Here is a 16,172-nt window from a genome sequence, read left to right as displayed (position 1 = left end):
CTTTCCAAGTCTGATGTCCCTCTCCGTGGACTAGCCTCTCCTAGAAACATGCCCGAAGTATGTGAGAAAAAACTTTGTTATTTTTGCACTCTGGCTGTACCTTCTCCAAGACACATATGTTTATACTCAGTGCTCTTTCCAACACCACAGCTCTCCAATGTACAACAAGTGACCGAAAAGACCATGGCCTGGATCATATGCACTGTAATCCTCAAACTGACATCATTAACATCAGACCTTCTCAGAGAAAGACATCTCCTGATCTTTCCTGACTGCCAGCAAGAGTGAGAGATTATATATAATATATATATTACAAGCACACAACAACAACAACAACAACAACAAAATAACTACAAACAACAACAAAAACCTGTGTACAATAGCCCCAAACCCTACTCTATCCTGTACCAATCTCACTGTCTCCAACACACCTACTCACATTACTCCAACCACTTAATCAATACAACTCATAGAGAGTCTTCCTCTCCTGCACTGTCCCTCCACCCTCCTAAGTGTGACGTCCTTCTCCAAAGACTGGTCCTTCCTTGCAACATGTCCAAAGTATGTCAGATGAAGCTTCAGAATCCTTGCCTCCAAGGAGCATCCTGGTTTAACCCTCTCCTGGATGAACTTGTTTGTTTTCTTAGCAGTCCATGGTATTCAATACTCTTTTCCAACACCACAGCTCAAAGGCATAAATGCTACTTCTATCCTCCCTAGTCATTGTCCAGCTTTCTGATGCATAACAAGTGATTGCAAAGACCATGGCCAGTATCAGGTGCACCTTAATCTCCAGAGTGACACCATTGCTCTTTAGTATTTTGGAGAGGTCCCAAACAGCAGACTCTTCTGTCACAATATGTCTTTTAATTTTCTGGCTGCTGGTGCCAAGAATGTTGACTGTGGAGCCAAGCAAACTAAAGCTGTGAACAAACTCAGTCTCTTCACCATCCATCCTGATGCTGCCAATTGGTCCAGTGGTGAGAATCTTTGTCTTCTTGACATTGAGCCTCAATCCATATTAAAGGCTGCAGTTCTTGACCTTCTGCATATATGTATATATATTCCCCCTCAAATCATTTTCTCAGTACACAGATTGAATGAGTATGTGAGAGGATACCATCCTGACGCACACCTGCCCAATTTTTTTGTTTTTTTAATTATTATTCATTTTAATGAAAGTTTACAGAGACTGAGGACTTCCATTTATTCATTATTGCACTTTTCTCCCTGCCCATCTTTCCTTCCCCCCAATTCGCTCTTCTCTTTGAAAAGTAAAAGACAAATTCTTTCATTGTTATCACCTTCCCGATTTTAACCAAGGGGACTGGAGCCCTGGACAACAGTCTTGCTCTGTTTGCCATCATGTCTACGTGTTTATTGAGAGGACTCTTTGTTCATGTGGATTTCCTTGCGGGCGCCCTGCTTGATGTTCCTCTATGAGGGGTGACCTTCTGAGCCTGTCCCTGCCTCTCTCTAGGTCCATCATGGAGCCCCTCTGTCCACTCCTGCTTGTGGGGTTTAGTTGGCCACTTGCGGGCGCTCTGGAGGACAACCAGACCACCATACCAGAAGGTAACGGGACCACCACCCCAGGTGAGGACCCCTGCCTCCTTCTCACCACCCAGACAGTCCCCACTACCACCCGCAGAGCCCTTAGATGGTTCAGGGGTGCAGGGTGGGGCAAAGTGGGGAGGGTGCGGAAGGCAAAAGGGGTTGATCCTAAAGTGTATATAACATCCCCTCAGGCCAGAAGCATGGATTGCACCATATCTGGGCAGCCTGGTGTTTGGGGAGCGCTGGCTCCAGGCACAGGGGGATGGAGGGGTGACAGGAGCACAGAGGGTTAAAAATCCCCCTCCCTCACCTGGACCTGCTCCAGCTCATCTCAAACAAGCCCAGGGTCAGCAGGGAATGTAAGCTTGGCCTGAAAATTGACAGCATTGGCCAATAAATTATTACTATTCTGAGGGGAGATCCTGGTATACTAATTATGGTTATTGTTTAAAAGCACAAACCCTGTGTTTTAGATGTGCACATCACAGTGTTTACAAATGGAATGGTTCTCTGACAGAGAGGGCAGGAAAGGAGAGGTGAGAGGAGAACTGTTCTGTGCTGATCTGAGAGGCGGACGGCAGAACAAGCCCGGGGCTTGTCGGGTGGCTCTGACCCTCAGCGACCCCGTGGGACAGAGAGTTGCCCTGGGGTGTAAATCTTTACGGAGCATACCACCTCATCCTTCCCCACTCAGGGGCTAATGAGTTCAAAGTTCAAAGCTCTAACCTGTCAGTCAGCGCTGCAGTCCCACGGGACAGGTGTGCAATGGGACTGTCACTTCATGGCTGGAGCCCTGTTCTGGAGCCCTGTACCTGCAGCAGGTCAGGTCTCAGGTCCTGTGCCCCTCTGTGACCAGGGGAACCTGGTCTGTTCACACCTCAGGCCCCCTGAACCCAGAGACCCCATAGGCAGGAGTTCCAGCGCCACCAAGCAGAAGTTGGCCCCCTGACATCAACCACTATGCAAATGCAGAAATGGGGGTTCATCTGCAGCCACACCCATTGAGGTGATGGGAATTTTCACCGTTGGAGGGGGCCTGGGGTCCCCAATGAGAGGGACAGACCCCTCACCTCGGGGAAGGGGACCTCACACCCAGAAAGGAGGCCTGGGTGGTGGGTGGGCCCTTGTGGAGGGGGCAGGCCCCCGCTTTGCTGAGGGTCACCTCTATCCAGGGTGTCCTCTCTGCCCCAAGTGCCCCTTTGTTGGATGTCAGCTCTGTTGAGTGTCTGCTCCATCCCGGGGACCCTGTGTCAGCTTGGCTAGCTGTCCACACTCCTGAGGTGTATGCTCCTCAGAGTGTCCCTTCTGCCAGATGTCAGCTCTGCCGAGTGTCCCCTCTGGGGTCCTGATGATGTTGTCGGAGGGGCCCTGGGACTCTGGTCCCTGGACAGCTGTGCTGACCTGTGGTCATAGAGCCTGGCCCACGGAGCAGTCAGAAGGTTGCTCGGTGTGGCCCTGCCCGGCTTTGCCTGGGACCCAGACAGCTCCTCTGGGCTGGGGTCACTGTCTCCCAGCTGGGCTCTTCAGGGATACCAGTCGCTGGTCCCCAGGGCCACAAGCCAGAGGGAGGGGACATAGCACTGCCTGTTGTCACGATGATTGGGAGTTTTAGATCTGCCGGTGGGCTGGCATGGGCTGCTGCCCTCAGCCTGGCCTCGGCGCCCCACAGTGTCACCATGGCACCACCGCTGGGACCTACTCGGCGTACACGTACTGACCACGGACAGGGTCCTGAAGCTGGGGGGCACCCGGGAGCATAGGACGCCACAGGAAGCAGTCACCCCACACCTGAGGGGACATTCTACGAGCTAAAGAAAGACACACCAGCCCCAACCTTTAGAAGCCATGGCGTCCAGCAGGTGGTGGACACAGCTCATCAAGCTGTCTGTGGGTGCAGAGAACTCAAGAGGTGCACCCACAATGAGGTCACGCTGGCCCCCAGAACTATCCTAGGCCAGAGCCAAGGGGTATCCCACATAGTCACCTCCACTGTCACCTCACTAGGTGATGGAGAAACCACGAGGTCTGGGGAACAGGCCACTGGTCAGGGTAGGTGTGGAGCTGATGAGGTGACTGCCGATAAACTGTGGAGTGAGATCCTGTGTCAGGATGAAGTACCGGTGGAGGGACGGCCTTGTAAACTGTAGAGAGTGTGGGCTGGTGTGAGGAGGAAGTGCTCAGAGAGGAGGAAATTGTAAACTGTAGAGTGAGGTGTGAAGAGGGTGGATAACTGGCAGATTGTCAAGGGGGCTGCTGTGTAAACTGTGGAGTGAGGGCCTGTGTCAGGAGAATTGATGGGGGAGGAGCTTTGTAAGCTGGAGAATAGGATGTGTTTATCAGGAAGGAGAAGGGCTGATGAGGGGCCTGCCTTGAGAACTGTAAAGTGGGGTCCCGTGTCAGGAGGGTAACTGATAGGGGCCTGCCTTGTAAACTGTAGAGTGCAGTGTGGTGTAGGGACCCTCCTGTGGCAGGCCCCTCTCCGGTGACCCCTCCCCTGTGCCTGCAGGCCCTCCCGACCCCGGAGGCGCCCAGCCCCTGCTGGCCTGGCTGCTGCTGCCATTGCTGCTCTGCCTGGGACTCCTCCTCCTGGCCGCCTACTTCTTCAGGTAGGAGTGTCCCGGCCAGCCGACTTGCCCCAGCAGGCTGAGGAGGAAGTGAGACACTGCTGTGGACGGAGGTCGGGCGTGGGGCGCTGAGAACGGTGGTGGCCGAGGTGGCCGGCAGGGAGCCCACCATGGGCAGCAGGAAGAGCTTCTCCAGGCTCACCTGGTGGGTAGCCTGCCCCTGGCCCGGGCCCTCAGGGGCCCAACGCTGACACCTAACTATTCTTCTCTCCCAAGGTTCCGGAAGCAGCGGAAGGCCGTGGTCAGCGCCAACGACAAGAAGATGCCCAACGGGATCCTGGAGGAGCAAGGTATGGCCACCTGGGCAACCACCTGGGTGGGCAGGCGGGCCAGGTGCTTCCTCCTCGGCGGCCACCACCTTTCTCCCAGGCCTCCCTCTGCCTGGAGGCCCTGGACTCTGGTCTCACTCTGCAGACGTTCTGTTGGCATCCGTCCTTCAAAGGCCTCCACTTGGAGGATGGCACTTGCGCCCCCCTCTCTGTGTGTGAAACAAGGCGGGCATTTTCGTGTGTGGCTCCCCTGGAGAAAGCTCCACGTCCTGTTGTTCTCAGAGCATGAGACACACTGTGCTTTCACTCGCTTCTTTAAACCTACCCTGAGATAAGACAGCCCAGTTCCTAGTGGGAAGTACCCCATCAAAATCCAGGCCACCTAAACAAGGGGTGCTGGTGCTGCGATCCAGGGGAGATGGGGATCAGGATCCTGGTGGTACAGTGGTTAACACATCAGGCTGTTAACTGAGAGATCCGTGGTTCAGCTCCAGCTGTTCCACGGAAGAAAGGTGTGGCAGTCTGCAGTATGTTTCAGTAGATCTTAGAGTCTCGCCATCCCAATGGGGTAGTTCTGCTCCGAGAACAGACTTGGTGGCAGTGCGTTTTAGACCCGGTGTGGAGAACCTGGGAGGACGGACGGGTCAGTGCTCTGCCACTAATCATAAGGTTGGAAGCTCGCGTGGTTTTTACCCATAAGCACTTTAGGAGAAAGGCCTGCCATCTGCTTCCCACAATTCAGCCCCTGGAAGCCCCCGGAGCCCAGCTCTTCTCTGACACACAGGGCCAGGAGGTGGAGTCAACACTGCAGCACCTGGTTACTTGGTGGGACCATCTCCACTTTTCCTGCCGTATCTGAGTTCAGTTACTACCTTGGAACTGATTCCAGAGGAACTTTGTGCTCTCAGAGTTCTGAGTGTGCTTTGAGTGGGAATTTACGGAGCAAATCTGTCACCCGGATTCTTTTGCGTTGTGTTAATGACAGTCCCCACTTTACAATAGCGCTCTCCCTGCTTCCTCCCTGTGTCTCCCATTTCCATTCGTCCTCTGTCCTTTCCATCCTGAGCTTTCTCCCTGGACAGGAGCTGACCTTTTCATCTCAGTGCCTCCCTGCTGTCACTGTCCCCTGACAGGCTTGTTTAGTGTTTGGCCAAAGGCCACAGTGGTGGCGGTTCCACGAGTCACTAGCACTGTTCGACGGACTGGTCTTCCTGTGATTTTAGGTTTTGTCCCGTGTCTCCCCACCCCTATTCCCACCCTTTCGTTGGGAGCCCTGGAGAGTGGTCAGCCAGGCTAGCCGGGCACCAGCTGGTTCTTCTGGTTTCAGGGTCGCAGGGCACATTTGTGTTTTCATATGTTTATAATGTTGAGAAAAATGTGCATTGTAGGTGTGTGAAGTATGTGAGGCAGGTGTGCAAGGAAGCAGTATACGGGTATATGAAGAGGGCGTGCGAGGGTTGTACATGCGGGGCCACGTCTAAGGAGGGTGTGTAAGGTAGAAAGTGTGCAAGGAGAGTGTGGGAGGCAGACATGCCAGAGCACAGTTTCCCGCACAGCCGCTCCCTGGAGGCAGTGTCCTGGTGGACAGCACTTGTAGAACAACCAAGATAAAGAGCTGCTCAGCCAGAAAGAGCAAGACTTGGGCACGGACAGCACCCCCAGACACAGAGCAGGCTTCACAATGCTTGGGGGACCCTGACTCCTTTCCATGACCAAACACCCTCCCCAGTGCCGCCCCCCTGCCCTGCTCCCACCTCACAGCAGAAAGGGAAGCAGGGGTGGCCCAGCACAAAGGAGACTCAATCCCCTTTTTTGATCCCACTCTCTCCAACTCCAAGAAGGGCTGGCCCTGGGGGGCCGTTGCTAAGCCTCAGAGACCTGACTGGTGGGCGGACCACTGTAGGTGTGACCACAGGAGGGATGCTGGCCTTGTTGAGGAGGACAGCAGATATCACCCCAGAAACAAGCCCACACTGGCCCTTTCACTTCTTGTTTCTCTTCCTGACTTGGGGAAGCGGTCCATGCAGAGATACCCTCAGAGCACCGCCCTTCTCCTTGCCTGACTCCAGGCTACCCAACCTCTCCGCTTTCTGGGAGTTCACAGGGTTTGTGTGCCCAGAGGGGGCCTTGCATCCTGACTGACCTTTAGCCCTGATCATGGAGTTGATTAGGCCTCAGGCAGCCCTGGAGTGTCTGAGAAGACTGCTGTTCTCAAGGACTGATTGTTGTTACCCTGATGGGTGTAGATTACCAGCCTTTCTTCCAAGGCGCTTCAGGATGGACGCGAACCTCCACCCTTTCAGTCAGTAACTGAGCCTGTTAACCAGAGTTAGAATCCACTGCTAACCTCGGATATTGTGATCGACTTTGACTTACGGCTTCTCCACACGTGTGGACAGCCTCCATGGGCTTCTCAAAGTCATGGCCTCCTGGAAAAAGATTGCCGAGTGTTTACTCCGCAGCACCTCTGGGCGGGTTTGAACCCCCAGCCTTTCTGGTGGTAGTCGTACTTGAGCATCTCACCAGGCCTGACACCAGGCCCTCCAGCTCTCCTGTTTGCTACACCAGACCCTCTCCTGCAGGAGCTCAAAGCCATGTTCACCCCGCTGAGGGAGGGGCAGGGTGGAGGAAGGGCAAGGGAAGTGGAGCAGATGTGGGGTCTGGGCAGAGGACAACAAGTGACACAGAGTGAGGAGGCACTGGGGTGGGGACTCTGACGCTCACGGCAGCATGACTTCAGTGGGGTCATTTCCTCTGGCATGGTCGAGATATTGAGTCACTGTCCTTTAATATGACTAAGCTGCCTGCATCTCTTTGGTTCCACAGAGCAGCAGAGGGTGATGCTTCTCAGCAGGTCCCCCTCAGGACCCAAGAAGTACTTCCCCATCCCGGTGGGCTTCTTGGAGGAAGAGGTCCGTCTGCGCTCGGCTGATGACTGCAAACGCTTCCGAGAGGAGTTCAATGTGAGTGTGGATGGGGGTGGGGTCTGTGATACAGGGGACCAGAAACACTGCCAGAGACCCCAGAGACACAGACACTGCCTGGGGGCCTCGCAGCCCCACCTGGTGATCCCGAGAGGCCTGGGTTCCTGAGCTCCCCCCACCCTGCCTCTCACCTGGAATGAGATGAGGGAGTCGCTGTCTCCTGACAGTGGAGCTGGGTGCAGGACACACGGTGAGGCCATGTCCTGAAATGAGTGTGGCAGAAACAGTGTCCCTAGGTCGTCCGGGGAAGGGAGAAGGAGCACAGCACACGTGGATACTGTGGGCTGAGGGCAGTCGTGTCCCCAAGCCTCCTCTGCTGGGCACCCGGAGCTCAGGGACTCACTTGGAGGGGGTGGCCTTTCTTCTGCATGGTCATCCCAGCATCAGCATGGTCCGGCTGTCAGATTGCCAATGGGACAGTGAACTGACCAGCTGGCAGGGTCCTCCAGCAACTCTCTGTGCCTTTCTGTGCTCCCACCTCCCTCATGTGGGTGAATTTTTATGTAATATTCTGTGAATTTGTCATAGGTGTGAGTCCATTATGTGCACTATAAATTTTATACATATAAATATAAACCAAAACCCTAACTCACCTTCATTGAGTCAAGTCCGGCTCATGACAACTGTCTGTTGAGCTTCTGAGATTATAAGTCTTTACAGAAAGAAGCTGCCATCTTTCTCCTGAGCCGTGGCCAGTGGATTGGAACAATTGACCTTTATGTTACCAGGCAAACACAGGCACTCTACCTGCAGGACTTCTTCATGGATACAGGAATGTGTTACAAATGCAGACATATGTATCCAGAAATGCTTTATAAATGTGTTTGTAATACATATGTATCTATTCTATTTACTAAAAATGGAAGCATTACAAATGTATTACAAATGCTATATATGCTTATATAGAAATGTATTTATTTAAAACCTGTAAATCTGCTGCATGTATTATACATGTTATATAAATATAAATATATATAAATGTATTTATATAAAATGTAGAAGGGTTTGTCTAAATATATATTAATAATACATGTATTTATAATATATACATCTACTACACTTACTATAAATTAGTGCATTATGTGTCGTACATATGTTTATGTATATGTGTGCATGTGCATGTTTGTGAATATGTGTGTATATATATATATACACACATATATACATATATATGCATATGTATATGCTGCTCCATACTGTTGAGTCAAAACTGACTCAGAACTGACCCTCCAGGAGATTTTCCAAGGCGGTGACTCATATGAGAGGAGACAGCCCATCTTTCTCTCACAGAGTAGCTGGGGAATTGAACTGGCTGCCTTTCAAAATTAACAGTAAAGTCTTTATTGTGGTTTAGTTAAGGGAGTATCTTTAGCTTTTTACAGCTGAGATACAGTTTAACTTTATTGTTTGAATTCAGAGCTCAACCATTACTACTAGGTCCCTGCATTGTAAGTGTATGTGTAACATATATGTGTCCACCGTGTATTCTAAATGCATGTGTGTGCCACCTACAATGTACCTGCCTCCACAGACAGAGAGACAAGTGTGTCTGCCCTTTGTTGACAGGGTTATCCGATGATGTCGACTTTGATTTCAGCCTTCTTTATGTGCACAATTGAGTGACATCAGTGACAGTTTACACGGTGTACATCCTCTGTCACCACCTTTTCCTCACTTCTCCCTGAGCCACTAACAGAGCCTCATGTTCCCAAAGCCAGAACGTGCCTTTCCCTCTGTGAGCCCCGTGGCCACTAATGTGACCTTTGGGTTTGGTGGACTTGCTTGTCATGTAACTGAGATCAGCCAGCTTTGTCCTCAGCGTCCGACTTCCTCCCCTCAGCAAAGCGTGATCATGGTCCATCCACCTCGCAGCATGGGCCGGTGATGCCCACTTAGGGCTTATGTCCTGTTGTGTGGACATGTCCCTCCATTCATGAGATGAGTCCCTATACAGTGTTCACATCTAAATCTTCCTGCACTCAGCTCTTACTGGAGGAGGACAGGCTTTCAGATAGGAGAATTTGGGCTCAAACCTGGCATCTCTGTCCACCTTGTGGAGTTCTGTCTCCCTTTCTGCAAAGTGGGGGCAGGCTGGGTGCCTGTCTTATGCACCTCACAGCCTGAATGTGAGGATGAAAGTGCTTTGTGACAAGAAACATGACAGATATGCCATGGTCACATCTGAAGACCCAGGTGTCCTGGTGACACAGTGATTGCAGTGCTTGGCCGTGACACCGCTCTGCAGGAGAAAGATGAGGCTGTTTTCTCCTGTAAAAAGTTACAGCCTTGGGCCCCGGGGACAGCTGTCGGAACTGACTTGCTGTCCATGGGTTTTAAAGTCCTGGCCACACACAGGAGACTGCTCACAGACACAGCCGCAGTACAGGAAGGTGAGGGATGGCCAGTGTAAACTGCGCTTTGCTTGTTTTTAGCACAAGCCTCACTCTTTGTGCTGTTTCTTTTTGTTGTTTCCAAGTGAGTTCCCTTTTTGATGAAAAATCAGGTCATTTTGATTGGCAGTGCCATGCAGGGCCGTTTTGCAATCTCTCAGCCTGGCTGGACGGCCGGGGCCTCCCCTGCACGCCTGGCCTGGTTCCCTTGCACTTCAGGCCTGCTGGTGCAGGGCTGTGAATCAGATCTGCCGGACTGAGCTGGCCTGTCTCCAGCGGGGACAGCCGAGGACCTCTTGGGACACAGAGTAGAAACACTCCAAATAACTTAGCAGAGAAACATTTAAAATACCAAAATGAACTAATTCCCCAAAAACTTAAACAGAAATACCATCCCCCATCCCCATTCAGTCAGTTCCAACCCACAGTGACCATGGCCGAAAGAGGAACTGGCCATGCGGTTTCCAGGATGACAGTCCTAATGGGAGGGAGATCTGGTGGCCCAGTGGGGAAGGAGTTGCTGTAGCAACCCAAAGGCTGGTGGTTCAAATCTGAAAGAAAGATAGGCAGTCTCCTCCTGGGCGATTTACAGCCTCTGAAAACCTGAAAGGTCAGCTGTGAGTCAGTGACTCCACAGAACATAACAGTGATCTCTGAGGAGTCAGGCAGCTTCATTTTTCTCCCTTGGTTGAAACCACCCGCCATAATCATTACCCCACTCAGGGATCCTTTTATAAGGACAAAACCAAGCCCACTGGCGTCGAGTTAATTCTGAATCCCAGTGACCCTGAAGGCCAGAGTTGAGCTGCCCCATCAGGGCTTTCTTCCAAGTTCACGACCCTTTATAGAGCAGGCTGCCACGACTTCTCCTGATGGGTTCCACTCACCTGTCCATCAGCAGCCAATCTGTTAACCATTGTGCCCCAGGACTCCTGTAAATGGCATTGTTCTTAGATGCCGTTGAGTCGTCTATATGCCAACCTTATGAACAACTGTCAGAACCACACCCTGTGCTGTACCAGCCTCTCTGTCTCTCCCCGTTCCAGCCCATTTTACAGACCCTGTGTCAGTCCGTCTGTTGCCCTGACCCTCCTCCTTTTCCAGCATGATGTCCTTTTCCAAGGACTGTCCCCTTCTAACAACGTGTCCAGAGTATGTGAGACAAGGTCTCTCCGTGCTGGCCTCTGAGGAGCACCCAGGTTGTACCTCCTCCAGGACAGGCTTGTGTTCTCTCTACAGCCACGGGCTCTTCACACGCTTTGCCAACATCAGTTCAATGTCATGATTCTTCTGTCACCCTAGTCATTGCCCAACTTTCAGAGGCATAGAAAGCAATTGAAAAATACCATGGCTTGGATCAGAAGCACTTTAGTCTTTAAACTCACATCATTGCTCTAGCATTTTTGAGAGGTCCTTGACAAGAAATTTTCCCAATCAAAACACTTTCTTAACTGCTGCTGCCATGGGTGTTGGTTCCAAGTAAATTGACCCAGAAATTCTACTTCTATTGTAGACCTAAGGAATTAGAAGCATGGATTCAAGCAGTTATGTACCCATCAGCTAGTCAGTGGAGAAAGCAGAGTGGTCTGTTTACACAGTCCAGGGTTACTCTACCATTAAAAAAAAAAATAGAGAGAAATCCTGATCTGTGTAACCATGTGGATGAGTCTCAAGGTGGTATAGAGTGAAATAAGTCAGACACGAAAGGACAAATACTGTCAGATCTGATTGATATAGCAAATTCCTAGAGGCAACGTACAACAGAGAGTGCCAGGGGCTGAGGGTAAGGCAATGAGCAGCTGCTTTTTAAAAAAATAATGCAAGCACTTTGTGACAAATCAACTTTTAAGGCTGTAAAGAAAACAAGATTGGGGGGGAGGTATTGAGATTTTAATGGAAGGTTATAGAGAACTTGAATTTCTATTCATTCATTGCTGCAGATCACATTTTCCTCCCTGCCCACCCCTCCCCCTCAGTTTGCTTTTCTCATTGAAAAGAAAAAAATATATATTTTATTGTTATACAATCCCCTGCCCCCAGTCCACTTTCCTATGAAGTTCTTATGCTGAACTCTTGTCATACAAATAATACCTAATCATATGTCCTTTTTAAACAGTTCTCTCCCTCTTCTGTTTCAATGCCATGTACATCATTATGCCCTCTTTTCTTAGTTTCCCCCCAAAAGCCAATGTCAGTCCTGTTTTATAACAGTGGCATTATGCAGTATTTGTCCTTTTGTGACTCAGATATTTCACTAAACTTAATGTCTTCCATAGTCACCCATTTTGCATAATATTTCATGAGTTCCCTGTTTTTCAATGCAGCATATTATTCCATTGTGTGAATATACCACAGCTGCTTTATCCATTCATTTGTTGATGAGCACTTGAGTTGTTTCCAACTCTTTTTTTATTGTGACCAAAGCAGCAATAAGCATAGGTGAGCATATATCTACTTGAGTGGCAGTTCTGGTTTCTTTAGGGTATATTCCCAGTAGTGGAATTGCTGCGTCAAATGGGATCTCTATCTCCAACTTTTTGAGAAAGCACCATACTGCCTTCCATAGTGGCTGCACCATTTTACACTCCCACCAACAGTGGATAAGGGTTCCAGTTTCTCTACAGCCTCGTTAGTGTTTGTTGTTTGCTGCTCTGTTGAATTTTGCTATTGTTACTGGGGTGAGATTATATCTCATAGTTGTTATGATTTGCATTTCTCTTTGAGCTAGGGATTTTGAACATTTCTTCATGTGTTTGTCATCTGAATGTCTTCTTTGGTGAAGTGTCTGTTCCTATCCCGTGCTTGAGTTATTTACCTTTATCTTGTTGTGGTGCTCGAGTATTTTATACATTCTAGATATAAGTCCCTTGTCTGAAAGGTCATTACCAAATATTTTTTTCCAGCCTGTGACTTACCTTTTTACCTGTTGGAGAAGTTTCTGGATGTGCATAAGGATTTGATTCTTAGAAGGTCCCATTTATCTATTTTATCCTCTCCTTGTTGTAGATCAGTGTTTGTTTTTTTTCTTTTTCCTGCCATCTCAGGCCCCAATACAGCTTCCAGAAATACTGTCATGGATCAGTCTGGTTGGTTATTTACAGTTCTAATATTGTGGTCATTGTGCATTTTTAAGATTGATCTTTATTTAGTTTGTTAAAATGCTGCTTTGTTTAATTAGTGAGGAATAGTTGTCTTGAGCACTGCACTCTGGGAACTCTCTGTGTGGGGTCAGCAGGGCAGCTGGGATGGGGCAGGACGCTGGGGGGGTGGGGGGCTGTGAGTCTGTGGGGGGAGGAGCAGCTGTGAAGAGGGGTGGGCGTGCTCAGATTGGAGAATGTAATCATGTTAATGAATTATTCGTGTAGAAACTGTAAAAACTGTACCAATTATTACATACACATAGAGAGAAGTTATAGGCTATAGCATTGTTAACGGAAATATCAGTGGTTCACATGGACTCGTTGCTCCACAGAGAAAGATTAAAAGTATCTTCCCAAAAACAAAAACAAAAAAAAAGCTATCTTCCAATTAAGCTTTAGAGCCTCAGAAACCCAATGGAGGGTTTCTGTGGGGTGGGCTGGACTTGACAGCAGTGGGAGTCTTGCTTTTCCTGAGCTTGCAAAGGTGACCAGGAGTGGTCAGCCACCCGTTGGGCTCCCATTTTCTTCTCTGTAACAGGGGTGTTCCTTGGTCACTCAATGGGCGTGTGGTGACAGCCAAGATAGATGGTATACTTGCCCACAGAGCCAGGAGGTATCTGGAAATGAATGCCTTGCCTTCCACTTCAAGGCCAGGGGTCCTTGGACCAGGCTGGTCAGCTTTACATTCATCGACACTCCCAGAGGAGTTCCGAGTGGTGGAAGGAGCTAGAAGGCAGAATACCTCACAGCAGCCTTGTCCTGCAGGTCTCAGTCCTGATCGTGGGGCTTCACATCTGCACACATCCTGCCAGGTCTCACTGGGCACAGGACCTCACAGCCTTGTTCTCTAAAGTGAAGGAGGGGTCTGAGTGGTGCTCCCTAAAGTGCTGTGTGCAGATGCTCATGGGCATCCTTGCAGGACGCTGGGCAGGACTCGGGCACCTGCGTTTCCAGTGCTCCGCAGGTGAGATGGAGCTGCGGCCCATGGAACAGGGTCAGGACTACATCTAAGTCTGTCCACCTTGGGGAATTTTCCCCTCCACAGAATCCCAGGCAACCTCTCCACCCCCTCACTCTGGCCAGAATCTGTCCTATCTGTCCGACATCTCTATGGAGCCCCTGCTCAGGACCAGGGGGTCCCCCCAAGATGGAGGGAGAAGGGGGGCAGTGCAGGCTGCCGCTCTGTGCAGGGTTCAGTCTGCAGGAATGGTCACCTGTCCACGCAGGAGGGACATGAGCAGTGTCTTTTTTCCTAGGCACCAAGCCGGAGCCGGGCTGGGGCAGGGCTGGGCTGCGGACAGAGGCAGTTTGCTAGAAGCTCCTTGGACCTGAGGAAGACAGTGTTGTGGTTTGTTCCGTGTGGTGCTAACTCTGCGTTCTCTTCTAGTCTCTGCCGTCTGGACACATCCCAGGAACATTTGAACTGGCAAATAAAGAAGAAAACAGAGAGAAAAACAGATACCCCAACATCCTTCCTAGTAAGTAAGACTTTGTTGTTTTTCATGCTTAGAGGGTTTGGGATCACAGATCTGGCCTTGCTTCTTCCGGAAGTGGGGGCTCTGTTGTGCATGGGAGGGTCCCAGGCTCAGGGACCTGGCCTGGCGCTGGTGGCCTGGGCAGCTGCATTGCCCCTGGTGCCCAGCTTGCTCTTGCTGTTGCGGCCCAGGCAGCTGGGTGTCCTGGGCAGGGTGGTGACAGGCCCCTGCACCAGCTGGCAGTGCCCATCTCACTAGACCAGGACCGGCTGTGCTCCGTGGATTCAGCCCCCTTGGCCACAGACAATTAAGCCCCAAACCTCGGGGACTGTAGACAGTGTAAAGTGAGCACAGACAGGCCGTCAGGATCTCAGGACTTTGTGGAAGCCTTCGAGTCAGCCTGATGGGACTTTGGGTAGAAAAGGTGACTTGGGTCAGGGACACGGTGACAGAGAGACAGGCCGCAGGAGCTGAGGGACAAATCTGCACCAAGACCATCTCGATGACTTGCTACTGTGTGAGGGACTGTGCCCAGGCCGCCCTCCATATCCTCCTCACCTGTGACTCCCAGCTGCCTTGGCAAGGCCCCTTCAAACTGGACGCCACCACCCAGCCGGGACCCCCCGGGGCTGGTGGCATGCAGTGCCCTTTTCCTCCTGGGTCTGGTCTGAGCCGTGCTCCTCTTTCCATCAGGGACAACCGGGGGAAGCAGCAGGCTCGCCCAGGAGACAGGCGTGCGCATGTCAGCTCTGGCTGCGTGTTCAGGCCAGGCCTGAGCCTATCTCCCCGGCCTGACCTGCGTCCATGTGTCTGTGAGGCTGGTCCCTGCAGACTCTGAGCTCCTCGCAGCTTCTTTCTCGTTCTGCAGTTTCCATCTGTGCTTTCATAAAACCCACCAGGAGCCAATGGTTCTGTCAACTGGAAGACATTAATCCATTGAACTTTCATTAGTTGGGAGAAGAAGGTGTAGGGGAGACCAGCCAGCTAAGCTGGGGTTTGTGTGGAGTCAGGTCAAGTCCACTGTGATGCCGGCTGAGCCAGGGTGGGCTGGGGGTAGGGGAGTGGGCAGGCCCACTGTGATGGCCGGCAGAGCCTGTGAGCTTGTGCAAAGTGGTCAGGTTGAGAATGTATTTCAGGAAGGCTCCACAGGGTCCCTGCTAAACCAGACACCAGAGTCTCAGGGATGAGCGGAGCAGTGTGTGGCTTGAACGGGGTGAGCCTGGGGGACAGCTAGGACTGTGAAATGAGCAGGTGGGATCATTGAAATCATTCCGGTCCAATAGAAACAGGTATTTAGAAACAATGAGCATCAGGTACAAGTCTAAGTGTTTGACTAGCTGCTTTGTTGCGTTGATGTGTTTCTTTGCGCGCTGTGTGTGCTGAGGGCTGACTCAGCGCCACACACCAGCTAGGGTCTTCCTCTGCGTTTTCCCTGTTAAGCACAAAGCCCTCCATCACTCATGAAGAGAGTCTCACCCTCAGTCACAGGCCTGAAGGAAGCACCTCCACCCCCGACCCTCACCACTGCCGCCTCCCCGGTGGCATCAGTCAGCAGGCTGTGCTTGCTGGGTGCCCTGCCCTGCATTCTGACCCACAGTGACTGTCCACTGGGCTTGGGGTTTTGTTTTCTTATATGTGTGTAGTGTGAGTGAAAGTTTACAAAGCAGATTGGTTTTTCACTCAACCATCCATCACACGCTGTTTTCTGTTAATGACAATGCCTGCTTTGCCCA

At 51.0% G+C, this 16,172-nt stretch overlaps 1 protein-coding gene across 1 annotated transcript in view; it reads left to right on the top strand.

Moving 5' to 3' along the window:
* The first annotated feature begins 1,487 nt into the window (after nucleotides 1-1,487).
* The window catches only part of PTPRE (protein tyrosine phosphatase, receptor type, E), a 43,376-nt gene continuing 28,691 nt past the window's right edge, over nucleotides 1,488-16,172 (top strand). Inside the window, 5 exon segments of the mRNA XM_006879864.1 lie at nucleotides 1,488-1,596; nucleotides 4,064-4,163; nucleotides 4,398-4,471; nucleotides 7,277-7,413; nucleotides 14,352-14,442. Coding sequence (XP_006879926.1) covers nucleotides 1,488-1,596; nucleotides 4,064-4,163; nucleotides 4,398-4,471; nucleotides 7,277-7,413; nucleotides 14,352-14,442 — 511 coding nt within the window.

Source organism: Elephantulus edwardii, unplaced genomic scaffold, assembly GCF_000299155.1.
Source record: "Elephantulus edwardii isolate Elephantulus edwardi_28Jun2011 unplaced genomic scaffold, EleEdw1.0 scaffold00006, whole genome shotgun sequence".
Lineage (NCBI taxonomy): Eukaryota > Metazoa > Chordata > Mammalia > Macroscelidea > Macroscelididae > Elephantulus > Elephantulus edwardii.
This window is presented reverse-complemented; position numbering and strand designations above follow the sequence as displayed.